The sequence below is a fragment of the Scyliorhinus torazame genome, chromosome 6 (genome assembly GCF_047496885.1).
Source record: "Scyliorhinus torazame isolate Kashiwa2021f chromosome 6, sScyTor2.1, whole genome shotgun sequence".
In the NCBI taxonomy this organism is placed as follows: domain Eukaryota; kingdom Metazoa; phylum Chordata; class Chondrichthyes; order Carcharhiniformes; family Scyliorhinidae; genus Scyliorhinus; species Scyliorhinus torazame.
Genome location: NC_092712.1, coordinates 188,238,579 through 188,254,137, shown reverse-complemented (window position 1 = coordinate 188,254,137; position 15,559 = coordinate 188,238,579). Strand labels below are relative to the sequence as shown.

At 53.7% G+C, this 15,559-nt stretch overlaps 1 protein-coding gene across 2 annotated transcripts in view; it reads right to left on the bottom strand.

Moving 5' to 3' along the window:
• Nucleotides 1–15,559, bottom strand: part of LOC140425184 (histone deacetylase 9-like) — a 1,432,561-nt gene that overhangs the window by 512,020 nt on the left and 904,982 nt on the right. For both annotated transcript variants that reach the window (XM_072509184.1, XM_072509182.1), the window contains exon 10: nt 8,313–8,416. In XM_072509184.1, the coding sequence (XP_072365285.1) occupies nt 8,313–8,416 (104 nt within the window). The remainder of the gene's footprint in view (nt 1–8,312; nt 8,417–15,559) is intronic.

Here is a 15,559-nt window from a genome sequence, read left to right as displayed (position 1 = left end):
GCCTGGACTGCAGAGTAAGCAATCAGGTTGGCGGATGCGCCGGTGTCCAGACGGAAGGCGACGCGCGATCGGTTGACCGTCAGGGTGGCACACCACTCATCGTCTGGATTGATGGCATTGACCTTGTTGACATCAATGACGGCAACTCTGAAGTCATCCTGGTCATCTGCATCACTTAACTGGAAGTCTTGATGCGTGGGCTGGACGGTCCTGACTCGTGTGCGAGGTTGTCGAGGATGCGCCGGATCCATGGGTTGAGCCGCACGACAGCGGGCTGCGTAGTGGCCTATCATGGCACATCTGTTGCACTGTTGGTATTTTGCAGGACATTGCCCTTTTAAGTGTAGACCTCCACACTTGCTGCACGTCATGACGTCACGGCGTTCGTTGCGCCACTGCGCATGCGCAGTGCGATCTTGCGGTGGGCGCGCCTGCGCAGTGCGTCCCTCGTTGTGGCCGTTATTCTTGGCGCGCACCTGCGCGGGAGACCGCGAAAAGCGCGGGAAGCGGCCGCTGTCGTCCGGGCCGTGGGGCGGGAAGAAATCGACGGCCTGGATGCGTTCAACGTCGTGGGCGGCCTGGCTTGCCGATTCGACGGCTGGGGACCCCCTCCGTGCCAACTCGGACGCCTGAAATCGGGCAAAACGGCAGGCAGCATTCTCATGGAGGACACAGGCTTCCACAGCAGACGCTAAGGTGAGGCTCTTTATTTTAAGAAGCTGCTGGCGTAGGCCACTGGAGGCAACGCCAAAAACAATCTGGTCCCTGATCATGGACTCTGTGGTGGTGCCGTAACCGCAGGACTGCGCCAGAATCCGGAGGTGCGTCAAAAAGGGTTGAAAAAGCTCCTCCTTACCTTGCAGGCGTTGCTGAAAGATGTATCTTTCGAAAGTTTCGTTTACTTCAGTTTGAAAGTGCTGGTCCATTTTGAGGATGACCGTGTCATATTTGGCCTGGTTTTCGCCTTCCTCGAACACCAGTGAATTAAAGACATCATTTGGGTGGGGGCCTGCGTAGAAGAGGAGCATTGCAATCTTCGAATCATCCGAGACATTCTGTTTTTCGGTGGCACGGATGTACAGGTCAAATCGCTGCCTGTAGAGCTTCCAGTTGGTGCCTAGGTTCCCCGTGACTTGCATCGGCTGCGGTTTGCCGGTGTGGTCCATGTCCAGAATGGCAGGTTGGTAGGCAGGTATCGATCCACTCCTGTACCATGTGGTGTTGGGTGTTCTAACACACAGAAGAGCCAACACAGTTGCATATGGTACAACGCTTGTTTATTTAAACTCACTATTTACAACTTGGTCTTTGCACTCTGCACGTGGGGGGCTCCCTGCTTGTGGTGTTTCAACAGCTCTTTCATGCTTCCTTCTCCCCAGACCTACTGACCTCCAGGTGTCGTGCTCGTGCTTTTTATGTGGTTGGTGTTCTTGTCTGTGATTGGTTGTGGTGTTGTGTACTCTGATTTGCCTGTTAGTGTGTCCATCATGATGTGTGTGTTTGAATATCATGACAGGTTGCAGGCAATGGTTAAGGCTGTAACTTGACTTATTATAAACCACCATCTTGAAGTTCAAGCTGCTTGCGAAATCAAGCGAACTCCAATCAATTTACAGCTTTAAACAAACTGCCAGCTATGTTTTATTCTATATGGAACACGATGCTGAAAAAAAGGTTTAGCTTGCCACTGTCTGACAGATTTTGGGAAATTCATTATACAGTGGAGCTGAGGGTAAATACACTAGTAAGATGTCATCAGAGTGATAGAGTGATAGCACCTGAAGTGATTTGGCATCATGTGGCAGTCCATCAGTATGTTGTTTCTCAGGCGACATTGTTTAGTGGGTAATATATTGTGCACATACTGAGGGGGCGATTTTGAGCTCACACTAGCCGTACGTGGGGTCGGAGATACAAGTGCAAATACCGGCGAGAATTGGAAAACGCAATTGTCTCCAGAGAGATTGCGATTTCCAATTTTCAACCCCCCTCGCCGGTGGAGTAACTCGAAACATGCTGCAGGAGCCCGGGAACCTCATTCTAATACATTAGCATGTCATTAACGAGCAACTTACTCCGGGACTTCCTCATTCACTGAATAATCATTTACAGCAGCTTTTCACAAAATGAACCAAACGGCCTCACCTCCAGGGGATATCGGAGACGAGTGCTCAGGCAGCCATCACCCTCCAGGGTGTCAAATGCTCAAGGGGCACCAGAGAGAGAGCAGGCGGGCACAGATAAGTTCAACTCGGGACCTGCGGTGGGGTTCAGAGGCCAGGCTGCCAGGGCAGAGTGCGGCACTCAGGAATATGTTGCATCCCTGCCGGGGGAGGGGGGCGACGGGGGGGAAGACTGAAGTGCGTGTGAACTCCATCCTCTGGAAGCACTGTGATGACAAGGGGGTTAAGCTGCATGGAAATTCAAATACACTTGTCAAGGAAGTTTGACTGTCAGGAATTAGTGTTGGGGTGGATGGCGGTGGCTGATGGAAGGCTTGTTAAGTCTGCAGCCCTTGTGACCTCGGATCTTGGGATATGCTTGTTATGCTACTTGCAGGCTTCACTCGAATTAGCTGTACCTTGTCTGCCACAAGAGGCAGTCAGTTTCCTGATCAGTTACCTCACCCTTCCTTGACTAGTCAATTGCACCAATGAAATCTGCGGAGCTAAACTCAGTGCCACTGATTGGAGTCCAAATCCGTAAGCTTTTGGAAGAGTTGGCCCCAAGCATTGAATGCCAAAGCTCATACAAGCGTTAACATTACAAATAATACTGATGTGTACCCCTATCATTGTATCCCCCATGAGGATGCACACGCTGGTGCCATGCATCCATTCAACTGCCCTTTCATCTAGCACCAGGGTTGGGACTAGGGGGGGGGTGGAGAAATGGCCAGGGGTAAGGTGGCATAGAGACATTTGAGAGTCCATACCAGGTGGAGTTGAGAGGGACAACTGTGAGGACATAGCTATAGCGTGAGAGGAGGGGGTGTAAGACGTAGTGGAAGGACACTCATTAAGGGGTGGATGTAGCAGGGGAGTGGGGACTGAGGACTGAGGCTCAGGGCTCTGTCAGGAAGCTTCAGCGCTCATGTTGGTGTTCTCTACTTTTCAGTGCATGATTCTTGAGAATCATGGAGCCAGCTGAGTTGGCTATTCTACTTATAGTGATCAAGCAGCAGCAGAGACATATGATATAAATGCTGCTGCATGAGGCCAGGATGGTAGAGCCTCATAAGAGACAGGACTGGCAAAGGGACTTCCTACATCGGACTTCCTACCTGTAGATGTCGGAGCTTCAGTGCCGGAGAAGACTGTGTCTGTCCCGGACAACAGTGGACCACCTTTGCCAGGTCCTTCAAGAGCTGGCATCACATGGAATGGGAGGACGCCAACTGCCTGTGGTCCTTAAAGTTACCACCGCTCTGAAGTTAGATGCAAGCGCTTGTTTCAGGGCAGCACCAGTGACCTGCGTGGCATTTCCAAGCCAGCCACACACAAATGCATAAGGCAGGTAACAGATGCCCTTATTGCGAGGGCCCACATAGATATAAACTTGGACTTGGACCACAGGAGCCAGGGCGCCAAGGTCGTGGACTTTGCTTGCTTAGCAGGCATGCCCCAGGCACATGGTGTGATAACCGCACCCACGTGACCTTGTGGTTTCATGGTATTATGTGGAGCCATTTATAAACCAAAAGGGATCAGGGAGAACACTCCCTCAATGTCCAACCCGTTTGTAACCACATGATGCACAGAATGGAGGTGTGTGCCCATTTCCCAGGGATCGTCCATGACAGTTAAAACTTGGGGTTCTCACAGATCCCAGATATATTTGAATGAGAGCAATGGCTGGACGGATGGCTCCTCAGAGACATAGGGCTGGACTCTCTGATCTGGAAGCTTAAGTCCCCACGCCAGCGTGAAAACGGTCGTGTTTTACGCCAGGAAAACTGGCGCAAAATGGCCACCGATTTGCTGTTCCTGGCGGGAATTGCAGGAAGACAGCGTAGAGCCCCCAGCTCTAGCTGTCGATACAGCCAGTAGAATTGCCGGGTCTGTGGCTGCGCATGCACATGGCGGCGGCCTGCAGCGGCCACACCGTGCCTCATGGCGTATGCCGCTCACGGACCCTGCCCGCAAAAGTGGTCCCCCCCTTCGGCTGGCTTGCGCGCCCCGGCGCCCCACCACAGTGCCCCCAGCCTCGAATAATGCCCCCCCCTGCCCGCGGCTCGGCCCTCCCCTGACTGTGGCGGCGCTAGACTGAGTCCTCAGCCACCACGCTGAGTTCCCGACGAATGAGACTTCATGTGTCCCACGCCGTCGGGAACTCGGCCGGTCGGGGTCGGAGCATCGCGGGGCGGGCCACAGCCAACGAACTGAGGGTGTGGATACAGCGCGCGGCGTACTCCAATAGTATGCGATTTTGGCGACGAGGATTAAATAATCCAGCCCATGGAGTACCTTCTCAAGTGGTGTCTGATGACCTCGATACGGAGGCTATACACATCTGCAGGGTCTCATAACAATGAGATTCATGCTTCAACCTGTGCATTAGTCAGCAGGCCACAGGACTGCTGAAGGTGTGGTTCTGGCGCCTGAACTGGTCGGGGGTGCCCTCCATACAGCACCCACACGGTGTCCTGAATTATAGTGCTCTGCACAACTTGGTGCTGCGGAGGGGCGACCAGCTGGACCAGGAGGACGTGGGGGAGGGACACATCCCGGTTGAGGAGGAGGTCGAGAAGGGTGTTGAAGGGCAACTTGCGGAGGAGGAGGATCAACGACCTTGAGTGATGGCCGAGGTCTGCATGGGCTCAAGAGTTGGGGCACCCTCATAACCTCCCAGTTTGAGGATAAACAGGACTGGGCGTGACATTTAATCGGTACAGTGGTGCCAGTGGTAGGTTCTCATGATGGTGCCCAAGCTCATGGGCAGGGTGGTAAAGCCATTGGCCGGACTCTGTGAGAGATTTATGATGCATTGCATTGAGGACAGAGCGATGTTCCTCTCATCCTCAGTGATATGTCTGACTGCTGCCTGATAAGAGAGTTGAATGTGTCCTGCCAGTCAACGGGCTTATCCTGGGGTTCAGAAAAGCTGGATGACTTTCCTCAGCTTTCCAAGGTCAGGGATCATGGTGTTCACATCCATCTTACATTCAAGGTGGGAAGGGTCTCACCACTTTGACAGTCCTTAGGCTCCTTATCACTGGAGAAGAGTGGCAGACATGAGAGGCACGAGCGTTGATGAAGTGGGGTGGAGGGGGCACCTTCCATGGATGAGAGGTTGGCAAAAGGGTTTCAGGGAGGGGTTGGGTCCATGCCAGTAGCAGTATGTCCCTATTGCATCATCAGTGTGGGAGATTGAAAGGCATTGCGCTGCCATTCCCACACTGAACAGGAATGAAGCGGTGAGTGTGCAAGGGGGTTCGCTGAGCATGGTGCCATGACATGACAGGGTGGAGACTTTGTAGGTGGACAAAGTGATGTTTAATTTCAGAACAATTTAACAATGGTGATCTATCTATACTTGTCCCTAGATTCATCTGTGCCCACCAAGTGCATATAGTCTCTTACATTTCCTCACCCCCCCAACCCTGCTACATCTAGGTGTATCCCCAGGATCCAAAGCCGAGGTCGAGGTGGTCTGCTGGCTTCCATGCCCTGTTGCCTGAGATGACCCTGGCGAGCGTTCCTTGGGGGGCATAGACCTTGAGGTTCTGGGCCATCTTTTGGGCTACACCTCTTGGTATGCAGGGCTGGAGGTGTGCACTCAAGGGAGGGTGTGTCAGATGAGCTGAACACCCTAGGGTCCTGAGGTGGAGGGGCGCGATCTGTGCACCTGCCACTCCTCCTCCCTTCGGGTGTCTGTGGGCCCCTGTGCTCCTTCATGCAGCACGGTAGCACAATGTTTAGCACCATTGCCTCACAGCGGCAGGGCCTAGGTTCGATTCCCGGCTTGGATCACTATCTGTGCGAAGTCTGCATGTTCTCCCCGTGTCTGCGTGGGTTTCCTCCGGGTGCTCCAGTTTCCTCCCACAGTCCAAAGATGTGCAGGTTAGGTGGATTGGTCACGCTAAACTGACCTGTAGTGTTCAAAGGTTAGGTGGGGTTGCTGGGTTTCGGGGATAAGGTGGATGTGTGAGCTTTGGTAGGGTGCTTTTTCAGGGGCTGATGTAGACTCGATTGGCCTTATGGCCTCCTTCTGCACTGTAAATTCCATGATTCTATGTGATAGAGGGACAACTGCAGTGAGATCCAGAAGCCTCGCCATCCCTTCCCACCAATGCCTGCACCATGCAGTTGAAACCTGTACCATGGAGCTCATGCCCTCAGCGATGGATGTCATGAGCTGAGCCATGGAGCCGACAACCCCCAGCATGAAGTGTACCTCCTGCACCCTCCCAGTGTTTCCCTCATTGTGACGACACCATCTCCTCCTCCAGTCGGCCTTGCACTCCAAGGAGGGATGCTGTCATCCCTTCCTAATTCTCATGATTCTGCCTTTGCAGTTTCAGCAGCTCTGGGACGACTGGAACCAGGGGCGTGTCATCGGCCTAGGGCTCACAGAGTCCAGATGTTGATGAGGTGTGGCATATGAGGGAATTGAGTGGGAGCTGAGATGTGTGGAGCAGACTAGATACTGGGGGAGACCATGGGAGTTGGGGGGTGGAGAAGAGATCAGCTTGGAGGTGCACGGGATGTGTGAGGAGGTGCAGTGAGAGATTGGAGCTGGCAGACTTACCCGTGGCCATACGAATGTCATTCATCTTTTTGCGGAACTTCTGTCCTGTCCGCTTCTGCAGTGAGCTGACACTGACTAAGGGTGCCACTGCCTCCCAGGGACAAGTGGTCACCTTGCTGTGACCGTGGATAGAGGGCACCCCGCCTCTGCTACACACCATCCAGGGGTCTGGTCTGGGCTCCCTTTGAAAAATGCAGGGCTAGCTTCCTGGCAGCCATCCCCTCGGATGGATCTGGAACAAGTGCTGAAGACTGCAGGGGAGGTGTTTGTATGGAGCTCCCCACTGATTTCAAAAATTAAGTTACGCCAGGGTGAGCGAATCAGCGGGATGCCGCCACGAGCGTGGTGTGATTCACGTACTGAAAAAAGGAGCTCAATATTTTGTGAGATTTCCCGTTAACGGCTTTGGCTGGATACGTACTTATTTTCTCACCGAAACCGACACTTTGCCAAATTCTAGTACGATTCCTCCTTGAGACAGAAAATGCATCAGGTGCCCTGTTTCTGTAGCATTGAGCAGAGGCCTGCAGCTTTGAGTGTGCCGCATGGGCTCAGCAAAGTAAAATATGGCGGGGAGTGTGAGGGGCTTTGGGAGACTGTACAAATTCTGCAGGCAAAACGCAGCAGGGATCCTGGACAATATTTAAAGCAGAAACCTCCCATATTCCAACTGGAGTGCTTGAGCAGAGTTACACAGTACCTAGAGGGCTGATTAAGAAATAGAGGACTTTGACCAGCCATCTCTCTCGGAATACTCCCATTCCCTACCACTCCCCCCACAACCCCACCGCCGCTATCATAAACATGTTCATTTTCAGACACAGTTATGGCTGTGCTTGAAACAGCAAACAGAAGTTTTCAAAAACCCACTTGAATGACTGATATCCCACCAACCCAAAGGACAGGCCAAAAGAAAGACTTTTCCAGCTGTCAAAGGGAGAAGACTTTCATCCTATCAATCTGGATTTGATTCAAACGTAAGTCCCAGAGGATATTACGTTAATCCACTGCACCTCCCAGTTTCAGAAACTAATAGACTAATAATATTTATTTTTTTCATGCAAAATATCCCCGGTAGGTTAAGTATATGTTTTTTTTCCTCTTAATGCTTTACCAGAAAAATATGGTCAAAGATTACCTATGCTTCTTAGCAAAAATGTCATTCAGTGGTTGTCATCAAAATCTCCAATTGTGGACCAAAGCATAACTGCATGGAACACTCAACTGGAAAAGGCACAGCAAAGACCAAGGGGGTTTTCAAACATCAAGAGGATGAGTCACTACAGAACTTTGACAGCACACCTGAAATCTCAGCTGGTTTCTATCAAGCTGCATTTCCAACTCTTTATTGTGTAAATTATTCCCCAGGAATTTTCTTCCGCTGATGTTGGTGCCAGAAAGGATTTAACATAAAAGTAAAGAATGAGACAGAAAGAGTGCGGGGTCGGGCGGGGGGGCGGGGGGGGGGGGGGGGGGGGGGTGGGGGCGGTGGAGCGACCAGAGAGGGGAAAGCAGGGGAAAGTACAATTGCTAGAGATATAAAATATAAAACATGGTCTTACCTCAATGTGTGAATTAGATAATCCATTCTCTATTGACAAGCTGCTGGAGCTATCGTTGGGAGAGCTGGGCCCAGATCCTGGGGCACTGTTACAAACGGAGGAATCTTTGAGAAAAACAGTAATAAAATCAGAAATTACAGAGTTACTACATATCCACAGTGAGAGCGACATCAGCACAAAAGTGATTTTATTTCTGTTATGTACAGTATCTCTATTTTTCTGCATTTGGCAAAATTGAACTGTATTTTTAATTCATTAATAACCTTGTTTAGTCTATATTGCACCTGTTGGATCAACAGATTCCATTTCATTTTGTTCAAGTGTATTTTTTAAATGGCCTGAGCTCAGCCGATGAAGATGGAATTCACGTTGATTCAGACCATAGCGATGATTTTTATTTTTCCAATTTTCACTCCTTAAAATGACGCACGAAGGCGTTTCACAGGCAATCACATCCTTCATGTGTGAGCTTAGCCAGGGAATGTTGGCAGACCTTTCAGCCATGGTGGGGGGACATTAATGTTAAACAACATTGTTTCCACCAGGTATCCAAACATATGGGGCAGGATTCTCCATTTCAGAGACTAAGGGTAGGATTTACCGGCAGTTCATGCCGGTGGGAAATTCCAGTCCCACGCCGGTGCACCATGGTTGACAACGGCAGGTCCGGTAGATCCCGCTGGTGACCAGCCACCACCACCGAAAAACACGCAACGAGGTGGTGGGTAAATCCTGCGCCAAGTGAAGGTTGGGACTGAATCATTGATGTCTACGGTCCCAATGGCGGCGCCGGTCCGAGAGCCATTCAGGGCATTCTAATGGGCCAGCACCGACGCCACGTGCAACTAGTGCGATTCCAATGCACGCCGACATGTGATTCACCGGAGCCGGGATTGGCACTCAATAAGCACTCCACTCCTCACACACTCTCATTCCAGCCAAGAAGATGCCACCCTGAAGAGCAGCACCGAAGTTCGCTGATGCAGAACTGGAGACATGGCTGGGTGCTGTGGAGGAGAGAAGGTATATCCTCCTGCCCTGGTGCTGGCTGACATGAGCCAGTCAGAGAGGGACCTGGCACGGCCCCTGAGTGACGTGGCACAGTCCCAGAGGAATGTGTCCTAGTCCTTATTCTTCATGGGCGCGAACATGGAGAACCTGGTTGAGATGAGAGGGAACCTCCAGGACTGGCAGTGCCAGGTGACGGTGGAGTCTCTGAGCTCGCTCCAGTCGCACCCCCGTTCCAAGGAGTAGCCCGGGGGCCATCGAGCAACCTGAGGGTGGAGGAAGTGGTGGGGCCTGTGCCGCTTCTTTCCACAGAGAAGGGTGCTGGGACACCCCAGAGTCTCTGAATCCTCTCCACCTATTCCTGACACATCCAATGGGCAACAGGTAGAACAGGGTGGCACTATGCCACTCGTGACACCCAGTAAACTGCCATTCCAGAAGATGGTTGCCAAAGGGGCCCCACGTCCCAGGGTGAGATATGCAGCAGGTTGCCTCCACTTCGCTGGACTGAGAATTCTGTCCATGCATTTGAAGCACAAATTGTGATATTGATCATGAACTGGGAGCCTAATTAATGTTTTCTTCATTTATTCCAAATATACTGGACCCGTCGGGATTCTCCGACCCCCCCACCGGGTCGGGGAATTCCCGGGGGCGGCGTGAATCCTGCCCCACTGCCCCAATGTTGGCTGCCGTATTCTCCGGCGCCGTTTTTCGGGCAGGGGCGGGACTCACGCCACGCCGGTCGGGGGCCGTTGGCAGCACCCCCTACCCGGCAATTCTCCGGGCCCCGATGGGACGAGCGGCAGTCCATTTTTGGCCAATCCCTCCGGCGACAATTGATCAGCTCACGTACCGGCGGGATCTGGCAGGTAAGTCGGCTGGGGCGGTCCTCGGTGGGGAGGGGGTGCGGGGGTATCCGACCTTGGGAGGGGGGCCCCAATGGTGGCCTGGCCCGCGATCGGAGCCCACCGATCTGCGGGTGGGCATGTGCCATGGGGGCACTCCTTCCTTCCGCACCGGCCCCTATAGGGCTCCGCCATGGCCGGCACGGAGAAGAGAACCCCCCGCGCATGCGCCAAAATACGCCGGCGGTTCCGCGCCTGCGCGAGCTCACGCCGGTCCTTTGGCGCATGCGTGAACTCGCGCAGTCCCTTCGGCACCGGCTCCGCACTTCCGGGGGCTGTTGACGCCGGAGTGGTTGCCGTCGGTTTTCCCGCCGGCGTAGGGACTTAGTCCCCAGAAAGGAGAATCTTCTCCATCATCACCTTGAATGGAAGCAGCTCACTCAGCACAACTTAAAGATTAAACTTGGAGCCTTCCAGTTCAGTATGATTATGCACGTTGGATTTTGTGGGGCGTTGTGTTCCACATCCTACGACTCCCCGAAGAAGAGAATGTTATAGATGATAGACTGAAGGTAAGGGGTATCGGCAGAACTTGGCATACAGTCCTCAGTGAGGGTTATGACTTGCACAATTATGACTTTGTAATGCAATTCACCCACTGAACAATTAGAACAATTTTACTATCTTAATCTAACTTTGCTTCAGCTAATCCTCACACGGTAAGTAAGAACAAATTACATAAGAAATCATGGGACAGGAACAAGTCATTCAACACATCAAGCCCCACCCCACTTTGTCAGACCCCACAATATCTATATTATCCACAGCAATATACATTGTTTAGCACTTCTAACATAGCAAAGCATCCAAAAACAGCTTCATGGTGCAGGTCAGTCCTGAGCAGCAGCAGGAAGTAGGTTAGAGATGATGACTAAAAAGGCTATCGAGGAGGTACATGTTAATTGTATAGTTTTTTTGAAAGTGGGAGAGAAAATAGCAAGAATTCTCCAAGCTGTTCATTCAAATAACAGAGCATTACATTCAACAATCATGAGTTACTTTGTTTATCCTCCTTGTTACTGTATTTTCAACAGATGTGTAGTATTCTATTGATTGCCAATAGATGGGGCCTGTGTAACAGAAACATTTTCTTTGTCTCCTCTAAAGCATTCTTCTCTCATATATATACTGGCTATAAACTACCTGGCAAGACCCTTGGAGCTGGATTTTATGGATCCTGCTGGTGGGTTTGAAGGTGGGTGAGGGGGGTTCCTAAAATGCAGCATGTGGCCTTTCTGCCACCTCCCATCTGTTTCCCATTTTAGTGGGGGGGGTTAGCGGGGGTGTGGTACAGGGGGGCATTAGATGGCCCTCCCATCCGTGGGCCGATTGAGGCCCTTAAGTCGCCGATTAACGGCAATTTAAGTGCATCATCCCACACCTGTCGCTATTGTACTATGCCAGGTGGGAAGCCCGGCAACTTCTATTAGGTAAGCGGGAGTCGGGCAAGATGGAAGGCCTCCTTTGAGGACCTCTATGCCCATTGGATGCATTCTTCAGATCATTATTTCCCCCTCCCCCACCCACGTACTCCACCCCATCTCTTAAACCCAACGCCCTCAATGAGGACTGCATGCCAAGTTCTGCAGATACCCCTTACCTTCAGTCTATCATCTATAACATCCTCCTCTTCGGGGAGTCGTAGGATGTGGAACACAATGCCCCACAAAATCCAACCCTCCGTAGTTTTTTTATTAATTAAATGCACTGCAATCTTTTATCTTTCATGGTGGATGTCATTGCACACATATTACATGCAGCACACTGGCTTTCTACACACTGTTATGAGGATGTGTTTTATTTTAAAAGATAAAAATAAATTGGAATCCTCTTAAGGCAATGGAGGACTGCCAAATGGCTACAAAATACAAGCATGCATTGAGCCAAATGGGATGAAAAAGGACAGTCAACACCCTGGGGAGTGCGAAAGACCTGTGGTGGGATCCTCCATTCCTTTTTTTTCTTTGTTTTATAAATTTAGAGTACCCAATTCATTTTTTCCAATTAAGGGGCAATTTAGCATGGCCAATCCACCTAGCCTGCACATCTTTGGGTTGTGGGGGGTGAAGCCCACGCAGACACAGGGAGAATGTGCAAACTCCACACGGACAGTGACCCAGAGGGATCCTCAATTCCTGAGACTAAGTGTTGACGCCAGGGCAGGATTTGTGGACTTCCACGACAGCAAACCTGGCACCGCATCTGGACCATTTCAGCAACTGTTAAGGGGCTAGCAGTGGTGCCACATGGAACATAATCTGTTTCAATGGGAAACGGTGCGAGATTCGTGATTGACACTCAGGAGGCTGACAAGCTGCAGCCGCATATGGACACTTCACTCTCCACACACACCATCCAAGCCACAAAGATGGCACTGGTTGGGCTGGAGCGCGCCCATCCCGCTGGCTGGGACCAGAGGGCACTTAGAGGGTGGCCTTGGGTGATACTTGTAAGACCTGTGGCCCTAGGTTCACAGTTAGTACTCAGCGGCGTGCGCAGCTGCATGGCTGCCTTGCAGGCCGCGGCAATCGTGTTCTGTGCCCATCCACCCCGAACCCACAACCCACCTCCTGGCCACCCCCCCACTACTCCTCCCAGCCCTGACAGAAGCCCCGTGGCCAGCGGTATGACTATCAGCAAACCATGGTGATGTTGGACACTTTCCGTACCCCTTCTCTCTCCCTGAGCAGTCATAGCGCCTGTTTCACGATTTTTAAAAGCACAAGTGAACTTCGCTGTTGGGAATTTGCCCCTGTGGAGGCGGAGAATCGCGGAGGCCCCGGAGAATATCGGGTCAAGCCCACTAATGATATGCCAAGGGTGTTTACTGCTTGTGCGGAGTAGGATGCATTGACGGAGAGTCGAGGCACCGGAGAATTGCAATTTAGTGTGAAACCGGCACCCACCACGGTTTTGGCGTCAGAACCGATTCTCCGTCCAATCGCACTTCCCGATTCCCACGTCAGCCAATGGAGAATCCCGTCCCCCCCCATCTCTTGTTGGCTTGACACTATACTGAAACCTTTAAATATTTCCTGAGATCAGGGGCGAAATTCTCCCCCAACGGCGGGATGTCCGCCGACTGGCGCCAAAGCCGGCGCCAATCAGACGGGCATCGCGCCGGCCCAAAGGTGCGGAAGTCTCCGCATCTTTGGCGGCCTAGCCCCAACATTGAAGGGCTAGGCCGACGCCGGAGGGATTTCCGCCCCGCCAGCTGGCGGAAATGGCGTTTGTTGCCCCGCCAGCTGGCGCGGAAATGCGGCGCGTGCGCTGGAGCGTCAGCGGCCGCTGTCAGTTTCCCAGCGCATGCGCGGGAGCGTCAGCGGCCGCTGTCAGTTTCCCGCGCATGCGCAGTGGGGAAAGTCTCTTCCGCCTCCGCCGTGGTGGAGGCCGTGGCGGAGGCGGAAGGGAAAGAGTGCCCCCACGGCACAGACCCACCCGCGGATCGGTGGGCCCCGATCGCGGGCCAGGCCACCGTGGGGGCACCCCCCGGGGTCAGATCGCCCCGCGCCCCCCCCAGGACCCCGGAGCCCGCCCACGCCGGCCTGGTCCCGCCGGTAAATACCAGGTTTGATTTACGTCGGCGGGACAGGCAATTCTTGGGCGGGACTTCGGCCCATCCGGGCCGGAGAATCCAGCGGGGGGTCCCGCCAACCGGCGAGGCCCGATTCCCGCCCCCGCCCCCGCCCAATCTCCGGGAGCGGAGACTTCGACGGGAGACTTCGACGGAGGCGGGATTCACGGCGGCCAACGGCCATTCTCCGACCCGGCGGGGGGTCGGAGAATGACGCCCCAGATATCAAAATGCAATTCCCTGTCCTAAAATAACTGCAGCAGACATGGATTACTAGAATTTCCCCTGAAATATGCAGCCAGCGGGGTTCTTTAAGAGACTGTCACCAAGCAAGAGAGAGATCAGAGATCAGGGGCGAAATTCTCCGTTATCGGCGGAAAGTCCGCCGATCGGCGCAAAAAACGGCGCAAATCCGACTTGCGCCACGTCGGAAAAATGGGTCGATAGTCTCCGGCCCGAAATGGGCTAGCAGCGACGTAACGGGATTCGCGCTTGCGCAGTGGTTCGCGCCGTGCAGCGTCATACGCGCTGCATGGCGTGACGGCTCATAAGGCCGCGCTGCTCCCCCCCACCCGACCGCAACACCCGACCGCAACACCCGACTGGATGGCTGGCCGTCGCTCAGCCCCGAGGTTCGAGTCACGCGATGTGGAGGCGCTCCTGGACGCGGTGGAGCAGAGGAGGGACGCCCTGTATCCCGGGCACGGCCGCAGAGTTGCCCCACGCCACAGCCGGCGTCTGTGGAGGGAAGTGGCAGAGGCCGTCACCGCTGTGGCCCTGACACCACGGACAGGCACCCAGTGCCACAAGAAGGTGAACGACCTCGTCAGAGCAGGCAGGGTGAGCCTCCCCCATATCCCCCCTCCCCCATATCCCCCCTCCCCCATATCCCCCCTCCCCCATATCCCCCCTCCCCCATATCCCCCCCTCCCCCATATCCCCCCCTCCCCCATATCCCCCTCCCCCTTATCCCCCTCCCCCATATCCCCCATATCCCCCCTCCCCCATATCCCCCCTCCCCATATCCCCCATATCCCCCTCCCCATATCCCCCTCCATATCCCCCCTCCCCCATATCCCCCCTCCCCCATATCCCCCCCTCCCCCATATCCCCCATATCTCCCCTCCCCATATCCCCCCTCCCCCATATCCCCATATCCCCCCTCCCCCATATCCCCCCTCCCCATATCCCCCATATCCCCCTCCCCCATATCCCCCCTCCCCCATATCCCCATATCCCCCCTCCTCCATATCCCCCCCTCCCCCATATCCGCCATATACCCCCTACCCCATATCCCCCATATCCCCCACTCCCCCATATCCCCCTCCCCCATATCCCCCATATCCCCCCTCCCCCATATCCCCCTCCCCCATATCCCCCCTCCCCCATATCCCCAAGTGAATCCAGCCCTAACCTTAACCTCTGCAATGCACGCGCAACCGATGGCGTGCATTCATATACCTGCCTAACACTGTTGCCTTTTACCCCTGCCACCACCCCCCCCCCCCACAGGAGAAGCACGCACACAACAATAGGGAGCATGTGAGGACTGGAGGAGGGCCCGCTGATGAGAGGCCACTGACCGTACACGAGGAAAGGGCCCTGGAACTGGCTGGCGGACCTGAGGACCGGGAGGTTGCTGATGCAGAGGTCGGGGGCATACTAGCGAGTGAGCCACCGACAGCCCGTCCCCATATCCCCCTCCCCTATATCCCCCTCCCCCGTATCACCTGATCACTGCCTGATGTCTAACCATG